The sequence below is a fragment of the Arvicola amphibius genome, chromosome 3, assembly GCF_903992535.2.
Source record: "Arvicola amphibius chromosome 3, mArvAmp1.2, whole genome shotgun sequence".
In the NCBI taxonomy this organism is placed as follows: Eukaryota; Metazoa; Chordata; class Mammalia; order Rodentia; family Cricetidae; genus Arvicola; species Arvicola amphibius.
The window spans coordinates 88,033,328-88,044,071 of NC_052049.1; the positions used below are offsets into that span (position 1 = coordinate 88,033,328).

A 10,744-nucleotide genomic window follows, 5' to 3' on the forward strand; every position below is an offset into this window, starting at 1 on the left:
TATTCTAGTGGTCTCAAGTTCTATACAAAAGCAGCACCAATTTCCTTTTAAACAAGCCCATGTTTCTAATAGCAAACATGATGTTTGCTACTTAATATTGCAATTTTGTTTTAATTATTGTTCCTACATTGAGGGAGGATTTCATTCAAGGATTAGTTTCTAGGGATTTGTAAGCAAGCATCAGAGAATAGATGGATTAATGGAAGAAATTTAATTAACAGATTTGCAGTCTAGAATTCAAAGAACAAGCTTATAAAGTTGATGGTACCTTTACAACTTCCTTTTCTTCTAGATTACTCAAAAACATGGGATCTGTCAACCAAACAGCTATCTCAGAATTCATTCTTCTGGGACTTAATGAAGACCCAGCTCTGCAGCCCTTCATCTTCAGCCTCTTCCTGTCCATATATCTAATTACCACCTTAGGAAATCTGCTCATCATCCTTGCTGTTAAATCTGACTCTCAACTGCATACTCCCATGTATTTCTTTCTTTCCAACTTGTCTTTTAATGACATCTGTTTAATCACAACCACAATCCCAAACATGTTGGTCAATATTCAATCTCAGGATAAGACCATCACATACACAGGATGCCTCTCTCAGGTCTGTCTCATCTTGAATTTTGCTGGCATAGAGAATTGTCTTCTTGCAGTGATGGCCTATGATCGCTATGTTGCTATCTGTCACCCTCTGAAGTACACAGTTATCATGAATTCACATTTCTGTGTAATGGCACTTCTCTGTTCTCTGTTCTTTAGTATTACACATGCTTTATTCCACACTCTGATGATGTTGCTGCTATCTTTCTGCACAGAAACAGAAATTCCCCATTTCTTCTGTGAGCTGGCTCAGATCATCAAACTTGCCTGTTCTGATAATTTCATCAATTATCTGCTTGTATACACGGTGTCTGTTGTGTTTTTTGGTATTCCTGTTTTGGGGATCCTTTTGTCTTATATTCACATTGTATCCTCTGTTTTAAAAATGTCATCCTTGGGAGGAAAGTATAAAGCCTTTTCAACATGTGGATCTCATTTGTCAGTTGTGTCCCTGTTCTATGGCACAGGCTTTGGAGTACACATTAGCTCTGCATTTACTGACTCTCCAAGGAAGACTGTAGTGGCTTCAGTTATGTACACTGTGGTCACTCAGATGCTAAATCCGTTTATCTATAGCTTGAGGAACAAAGACATGAAAAAAGCCTTCAGGAAAGTAATTAGTAGGATAACATCTCTTTTATAATATGTCATCATCATATCAAAGATTTTAGAGTAATGAAAACTTACCAAACACTCTGTATCAAGATACTTTATATCTATCATATAAAAGTTATATAACAAGTGACACACATAATAATAATGTACATTTTACCTTATTTTGAAACCAGGCATCTCTATATGTCTAACTCAGTGATTTACTATATGCTTTTCTAAAGAAAGTGTTTCTCTTGGGATCTTAATGTACTCACTCAAAGTGGTTTTTAAACATAAAGCGAAGAAAACCAGCCCACAAATCACAATCCCAGAGAACTTAGACAACAATGAGTTCACTAAGAAAGACTTACATGGATCTAATCTACATGGGAAGTAGACAGTAGAAAAAGACAAGATCTCCTGAGTAAATTGGGAGCATGGGGACCTTGGAGGGGGACTGAAAGGGAGGGGAAAGGCAGGGAGGGGAGCAGAGAAAAAATGTAGAACTCAATAAAACTCAATTAAAAATGACATGCTTAGACAGATGTTTTAATTTTATCAAAACCATTTTGTGCAATGCCTTAGAAGTAGATATAGGATAGACATTATCTTCCATCAAAATTTTAGTAACATTTGAGAATGATTCATCTGATTTCACAGTTAATTCCTTATGTAGTGAACTATGGATTTATCTATATAGCATCAAAAGAATTGAATTTTCATGCACCAAGAAACAAAGCTGTTTATTTTAAAATATTTTTATTAATTTTTAAAATTAAAATATTAAATTAGTTTATATACATTTATATATGAGTAGATCAGTAGATAGACAGATGATTAATAAATAGATATATAGATAACCTGTTTAGTCTCTCTAATAGTCCTTGTATTACATAATTTCATGACTGAATCCAAGGCATTGGAAAATGAATGGAGTGGTCTCTTTTTGGAAAAAAAAATGATTTTTCTTCACCTCAGTATACTTTAGCTGCTTCTAGACATTTTTCTACAGTTGAGAACCTCTGAGATTTTACCAATTCCATGTTAGCATGTCTGTTGATATCATCCTTCTTCAGGTCACTATTAAGCAAGCAATCTTAATGTCATGTTTAAGCAAGTCATCCTGTTTATCATCACATTTCTCATACTTCTATGGCATACAGTTTCATAGAAATTTCTGTGTTCCATTGTTTCTAAGAATTTTTGTGACATCTCTTCTACAGTGATTCCCTAGCCTTAGGTGTAGAATTTAATCTGTAGATATATGCAGTGGGGGCTGACATTCTCTGCATTTTAATGAATTTTGCTATTTTTATGCCTACATCGGTTGCAAAAGCAGTTTCTATGATGAACAACTGAGGGTTATTTAAACTGTTATGTGAATATAAGGATAAATATTGATTACTCAGTAAATATTTTTCTTAAGTAAAGTGGTAGGTTTAGGCTATCCTTTAAGGTCCTGACCTCAGTAGCTTTGGGCAGTAGGCTAGGTTTTCAGTAACAAGAATTACTTCCCTCTCATTGGGTAGAAAAATAAGTAACAATTTTTGTTCTGCAGCAACCATATATGTCATATTGTGATTTGTTAATGTTAAGATTATGCTAATTAGCAAGAAAAGGCTCAAGACATTTTTGAGGCACATTAATTTGTCCCTTGAAAGTGCTTTAATTTGTAAAGATAATAAATATCAAATTAATAAAATCAAGCAAATAGGAAAGTTACCTTCTACTTTACATTGAGGAAAAGATTATTTTGAAGAAATCATTGAGTTTTATTCAGTCCTTTATTGAATACATTCAATTAAATTCAACAATTAGCTATTTTTCACACCATTAATTGTAGTAAAAAGAGTTACATTGGAACTCGGTGCCATAGATGGATCACTGAGCAGGTTTTCCTGTGCCCTTGATAGTTAATGCCCCATTCCTTAATACATAAAGACACAGATAATGAGTACCTGTAGATTCTTTCCAGGTTGAAATGGTTTGATGGATCAAGAATCCCTGAAAAGTCATTGTGAACATGCCAAAAATAGATTTTACCCAATAAATGGCAGGAAGTAGTTTGGAGAGAACAACACTCAAATTTCCAAATATTGTTTATAAAGGGGGATATGCTATACATTTACATTTAAAGGGGGATATGCTATAGAGATTTGCATTGGTATGGATCTTGATTTATTAATGCAAATTTAAAGTCATTTTGCTATATGTTTGTTGGAGACCCTTCCCCAACCTCCTCGGCTATGGAATACCCTGGGTAGTGCCACAGAAATCAGGACACAGGGGATGCAGAGTAGGAGATACAACTGCATACTTTATTGCAAAGCCAGTGTTTTTTTTATAATACTCAAATCACGATTCAAACTAGGTTCCCATAATACATGAAAATAGTTTCATAGACTAGTCACTTGGTTGTGACTAATTTTGAGAGCTTCATGCCCTAGCTAATCTAAACAAAAAGCTCGGTGTTATGGGAATAACTATTGTTGTAATATAATATGTAAAAACACCTCATCAGAAGACAAACCACAACCTAATCAGAGCCTATGAACTACAGTGCACATCTGTGTTCTCAAAGACTGACCATTGGCAAGGCACTCTACTGATGGAAGAGGTTTGCCTCCACCCAACTTGGTTTGCCAAGCATATCAGTAAGAATGTTATCTCAAGTTTCCCTTGCACAGAGTTTGTATGCAGTTCAAAACTAGCCCTCTACATATGTATATTTCTGCTCTCAATTAAGGAAATGTTTTTGTACAGCTCATTTAAAAAATGTAATGTAGAATTAAGAAATATAGGTTAATATATCAACTGTAACAGTCAAGCTTGTAGTCATGCTAGTTTTTCTAGATACATTTTAGTTAGATATGTATTCTTCAAATATTTCAGAGAGCTTCAGAATATGACATTTAAAATGTTTAACAACTTAGGACTTTTTTCATGATAATAAGAAACATCTGCTTCTGGCAGCATCAGTCAACTTCAAGAGGAAGCTGGGCATTGAAGAGGTACCTTATGGATTTTGCTAGTCATTTGGTCATGAAGTACTCTTGCCTAGACTGCTTGATGGTATGCTATGTGAACAGGATATGTAGGACCCACAGAGAAATGACTGCTAAACTTACCTAAAGGTGAGATGGTCCTTCAGGGTTCCTGTTTCATGAAAGAGTCTGCTAGACATTCTGCAGTACACTGAAGAAATTGACTGAAAAACTGCTAATATTGGCAGGACTGTTTGAAATTTCTTGCTTCATAAAAGTCTACTAGATACTATAGGCCTGTAGGCTGAAGAAGGATGCTCCAATGGTACAGAAGAACTTTGGGCAACAGTCCAGACAGTGAGATGTCTCTGACAATTCTAAAGACTTGGAAGTTGCTTACAATGCACTTCATATTTACTTAGGTAATACTATATCCTTCTGAAGTATTTGATGGAGTTGAAGAATATATAGACATAGTTTTACTTACTTATGATATAATATAAAGTAGATATAAATATTGTAGCTGTAATTTTTGCTTGATGTCTGTTTTGTTATATGAAATTTTTCTGTGTTAAAGTTAAAACCTTCCTTTTTATTTAAAGAGAAAAGGGGAGGTGATATGTGATTCCACTCTGTATGGTATGAATACCATTGATTAATAAAGAAACTAAGCCAGTGATAGGGTAGAGAAGAGCTAGGTTGGGAAAACTAAACTGAATGCTGGAAGAAAGGAGGCAGAATCAAGGAGAAATCATGGAGCCACCACCAGAGATAGACATGTTGAAACCTTACAGGTAGGCCACAAGCATCGTGGTAAAGTATAAAATATGGAGATGGGTTAATTCTACATGTAAGAGCTAGCTAGCAATATGCTTAAGTAATTGCCCAAATAACAATTTCATTAATACAATTCTTTGAGGTTATTTTGGGAGTTTAGGCAGCTGGGAAACGAACAAGCAGCCTTCTTACAACACACATACCTGGATGTCATGAGATAAAAACAAATTTAAACAATACATAGCCACGAAACCAGCCTTACAGAAAGTAATAGAAGGAAATTCACAAACAAAGGAGTCCAGCATTGCCCAAAATAACTCAGACATCTAGCGACCCTTCATCAGCACATCTCAAAGAAAGGAAACACACAATCTCTACTACCAAATAAAAAATGACAACCGGAGTTAACATCCACTGGTCATTAATATCACTTAATATCAACGGACTCAATTCACCTATAAAAAGGCACAGGCTAAGAGATTGGATACGAAAACAGGATCCAACATTCTGCTGTTTACAAGAAACACACCTCAACCACAAAGACAGACATGTACTCAGAGTAAAGGGTTGGGAAAAGGTTTATCAAGCAAATGGACCTAAGAAACAAGCCGGTGTGGCCATACTAATTTCTAAGAAAGTTGACTTCAAACTAAAATCAATCAGAAGAGATGGAAAGGGACACTTTATACTCATTACAGGAAAAATCTATCAGAATGAAGTCTCAATCCTGAATAACTATGCCCCTAATAAAAAAGCACCCACTTATATAAAAGAAACATTACTAGAACTCAAGACAGCCATCAAACCAAACACACTGATAGTGGGAGACTTCAACACTCCTCTTTCACCAATGGACAGGTCAATTCGACAGAAACCTAACAGAGAATTAAGAGACTTAATAGAGGTAATGAACCAAATGGACTTAACAGACATCTATAGAACATTCCACCCAAGCAGGAAAGAATATACCTTCTTCTCTGCGGCTCATGGAACCTTTTCGAAAACTGACCACATACTCGGTAACAAAGCAAACTTCCACAGTTACAAAAACATATTAGTAACCACCTGCATCTTATCAGATCACCATGGATTAAAATTAGAATTCAACAACAATGCTACCCCCAGAAAGCCTACAAACTCATGGGAACTGAACAGTCAACTACTGAACCACACCTGGGTCAAGGAAGAAATAAAGAAAGAAATGAAAGTCTTTCTTGAATTTAATGAAAACAAAGACACAACATACTCAAACTTATGGGACACTATGAAAGCAATGCTAAGAGGAAAATTCATAGCACTAAGTGCCCACTTAAAAAAAAACGGAGAAAGCACACATTGGAGACTTAACAACACACCTGAAAGCTTTAGAAAAGAAAGAAGGAGACTCACCTAGGAGGAGTAGAAGACTGGAAATTATCAAACTGAGGGCAGAAATCAACAAAATAGAAACACAGAAAACAATCCAAAGAATCAATGAAACAAAAAGCTGGTTCTTGGAGAAAAATCAACAAGATTGACATACCCCTAGCCAAACTAATCAAACGGCAGAGAGAGAACACACAAATTAATAAGATCAGAAATGAAAAAAGGGGACATAACCACAGACACAGAGGAAATTCAGAGAATCATTAGATCTTATTACAAAAGCCTGTATGCCACAAAATTGGAAAATGTAAAAGAAATGGACACTTTTTTAGATAAGTACCATATACCAAAGTTAAACCAGGACCAGGTAAATGCTCTAAATAGTCCTGTTAGTCGCGAAGAATTAGAAACTGTTATCAGAAACCTCCCTACCAAAAAGAGCCCAGGACCTGATGGGTTCAATGCAGAATTCTACCAGAACTTCCAAAACCACCTAATACCTATACTCCTTAAGGTATTTCATAATATAGAAACAGAACAGTCATTGCCAAATTCCTTTTATGAAGCTACAATTACCCTGATACCTAAACCACACAAAGACTTAACCAAGAAAGAGAATTACAGGCCAATCTCACTCATGAACATCGATGCAAAAATTCTCAATAAAATACTGGCAAACAGAATCCAAGAACACATTAGAAAAATTATCCACTATGATCAAGTAGGCTTCATCCCAGAGATGCAGGGCTGGTTCAACATACGAAAATCTATCAATGTAATCCATCATATAAATAAACTGAAGGATAAAAACCATATGATCATCTCATTAGATGCAGAAAAAGCATTTGACAAAATTCAGCACCCCTTTATGATAAAGGTCTTGGAGAGATTAGAGATACAGGGGTCATTCCTAAATATAATAAAGGCTATTTACAGCAAGCCGACAGCTAACATCAAATTAAATGGAGAGAAACTCAAGGCCATCCCACTAAATTCAGGAATGCAACAAGGCTGTCCACTCTCTCCTTATCTCTTCAATATAATACTTGAAGTTCTAGCAATAGCAATAAGACAAAACAAGGGGATCAAGGGGATTCGAATTGGAAAGGAAGAAGTTAAACTTTCATTATTTGCAGATGATATGATAGTGTACAGAAGCGACCCTAAAAACTCCACCAAAGAACTCCTGCAGCTGATAAACTCCTTTAGTATCGTGGCAGGTTACAAGATCAACTCCAAAAAATCAGTCGCCCTCCTATATACAAAGGATAAGGAAGCAGAGAAAGAAATCAGAGAAGCTTCACCTTTCACGATAGCCACAAATAGCATAAAATATCTTGGAGTAACTCTAACCAAGGAAGTGAAAGACCTATTTGACAAGAACTTTAAGTCTTTGAAGAAAGAAATTGAAGAGGATACCAGAAAATGGAAGGATCTCCCTTGCTCTTGGATTGAGAGGATCAACATGGTAAAAATGGCAATACTACCAAAGGCAATCTATAGATTTAATGCAATCCCCTTAAAGATCCCATCAAAATTCTTCACAGATCTTGAGAGGACAATAATCAACTTTATATGGAAGAACAAGAAACCCAGGATAGCCAAAACAATCTTATACAATAAAGGAACTTCTGGAGGCATTACCATCCCTGACTTCAAACTCTATTACAGAGCTACAGTATTGAAAACAGCTTGGTATTGGCATAAAAATAGAGAAGTCGACCAATGGAATTGAATAGAAGACCCAGATCTTAACCCACAAACCTATGAACACCTGATTTTTGATAAAGGAGCTAAAAGCACACAATGGAAGAAAGAGGGCATCTTCAATAAATGGTGCTGGCATAACTGGATGTCAACCTGAAGAAGAATGAAAGTAGATCTGTGTCTATCACCATGCACAAAACTCAAGTCCAAATGGATTAACGACCTCAATATCAATCTGAACACACTGAACCTGTTAGAGGAGAAAGTGGGAAGTACTCTACAACATTTGGGCACAGGAGACCGCTTCCTACGTATAGCCCCAGCAGCACAGACATTAAGGGCAACATTGAGTAAATGGTACCTCCTGAAGTTAAGCAGCTTCTGTAAAGCAAAGGACACTGTCACTAAGACAAAAAGGCAGCCTACTGACTGGGAAAAGATCTTCACCAACCCCACAACAGACAAAGGTCTGATCTCCAAAATATATACGGAACTCAAGAGACTAGACTTTAAAATGCTAATGAATCCAATTAAAAAATGGGGCACTGAACTGAACAGAGAATTCTCAACAGAAGAAGTTCGAATGGCCAAAAGACACTTAAGGGCATGCTCAACCTCCTTAGCAATCAGGGAAATGCAAATCAAAACAACTTTGAGATACCATCTAACACCTGTCAGAATGGCTAAAATCAAAAACACCAATGATAGCCTTTGCTGGAGAGGATGTGGAGTAAGGGGTACACTCATCCATTGCTGGTGGGAATGCAAACTTGTGCAACCACTTTGGAAAGCAGTGTGGAGGTTTCTCAGGAAATTTGGGATCCACCTACCCTAGGACCCAGCAATCCCACTCTTGGGAATTTACCCAAGAGATGCCCAATCATATTACAAAAGCATCTGTTCAACTATGTTTATAGCAGCATTATTTGTAATAGCCAGAACCTGGAAACAACCTAGATGCCCTTCAGTGGAAGAATGGATGAAGAAAGTGTGGAATATATACATAGTAGAGTACTACTCGGCGGTAAAAAACAATGACATCTTGAATTTTGCATGCAAATGGAGGGAAATAGAAAACACCATCCTGAGTGAGGTAACCCAGGCCCAAAAAGATGAACATGGGATGTACTCACTCATAATTGGGTTCTAGCCATAAATAAAGGACATCAAGCCTATAATTCGTAAAAATCCTAGAGAAGCTATATAAGAAGGTGAACCCAAAGAAAAACATATAGTTATCCTCCTGGATGCTGGAAGTAGACAAGATTGCCGGACAAAAAATGGGAACATAGGGGTGTTGTTTGATGGGGGGAGGGGGATGGGGCGAGAAAAGTGTGAAGTGGAGGATGGGAAGACCTTGGGGGAATAGGATGGTTGGGATATAGGAAGGGTGGATATGGGAACAAGGAATTATATATCTTACTTAAGGGAGCCATTCTAGGGTTGGCAGAGACTTGACTCTAGAGGGGTTCCCAGGTGTCTAGGAAGACGCCCCCAGCTAGGTCCTTGGGCAGCTGAGGAGAGTGTGCCAGAAATGTACAGATCCTATTGCCATACTCATGAATATCTTGCATATCACCATAGAACCTTCACCTGGCATTGGATGGAGAAAATGACAGAGCCCCACATAGGAGCACCGGACTGAGCTCCCAAGGTCCCGATGAGGAGCAAAAGGAGGGAAATCATGAGCAAGGAAGTCAGGACCGTGAGGAGTGCGTTTACCCATTGAGACGGTGGGACAGATCTAACGGGAGACCACCAAGTCCAGTTAGAATGGAACTGATGGAACAGGGGACCAAACAGGGCTCTCTGAATGTGGCTGACGGTGGAGGAGGACTGAGAAACCAAGGACAATGGCAATGAATATGAACTCTACAGCATGGACGGGCTCACTGTGAGCCTTAACCTTCACCTGGCGATGGATGGAGATAGAGACAGAGCCCCACATTGGAGCACCGGACTGAGCTCCCAAAGTTCTGATGAGGAACAGAAGGAGAGAGATCATGAGAAAGTCAGAACCATGAGGGATGCATTCACCCACTGAGACGGCAGGACAGAACTAATGGGAGACCACTTCGAATGGGACTGATGGAACATGCGACCAAATAGGACTCTCTGAAAGTGGCTGATGGTGGAGGCTGACCGAGAAGCCAAGGACAATGGCTATGGGCTTGGTCTCTACGACATGGACGGGCTCTGTGTGAGCCTTGTCAGTTTGGTTGCTCACCTTCCTGGACCTGGAGGGAGTTGGGAGGACCTTGGACTCAACATAGTGTAGAGAACCCTGATGGCTCTTTGGCCTGGAGAGGGAAGGAGTGCTTGTATGTGTGGAGGGGAGGGGAGGGAAGGGGGAGGAGGAGGGGAGGAGATGGCAATTTTTAATAAAAACTAAATAAATTGGAAACAAAAAAAAAAGTTACCTTGAGTGGATTTCTGTCACTGCTAGGTAACAATGGGGAAGATAATGAGCTACGTGTCAGAATGGGCGGGTGCTGGGCTACAGCCGGGTCTCTCCCAGGCATTCGGAGGCAGGCTAGAGAGCAGGAGGCAGGCACTAGGCCTCGCTCAGGCGGCCTCAGGGCAGCAGAGTCGGCAGAGCCCAGCCAGTCCTCTCCTGGCCGGACCACCAAAGCCTAGTGAAGAAAACTGAAAGTCCAGGTTATTGGATTTCAGTACTATGTCATAACAGACAAATAATCCTCCACTTTTTCATCAA

The 10,744-nt window shown here is 38.4% G+C and overlaps 1 protein-coding gene across 1 annotated transcript; it reads left to right on the plus strand.

Moving 5' to 3' along the window:
- Positions 1 to 305: 305 nt before the first annotated feature.
- LOC119809611 (putative gustatory receptor clone PTE38) lies at positions 306 to 1,244 on the plus strand. Its single transcript, XM_038322538.2, has one exon. It carries the CDS (start codon positions 306 to 308, stop codon positions 1,242 to 1,244), a length of 939 nt encoding a protein of 312 aa, XP_038178466.1.
- Positions 1,245 to 10,744: the final 9,500 nt, after the last annotated feature.

Excerpts from the sequence above, each read along its gene's own strand:
- LOC119809611 (XM_038322538.2), top strand. The coding sequence starts at position 306 with ATGGGATCTGTCAACCAAACAGCTATCTCAGAATTCATTCTTCTGGGA.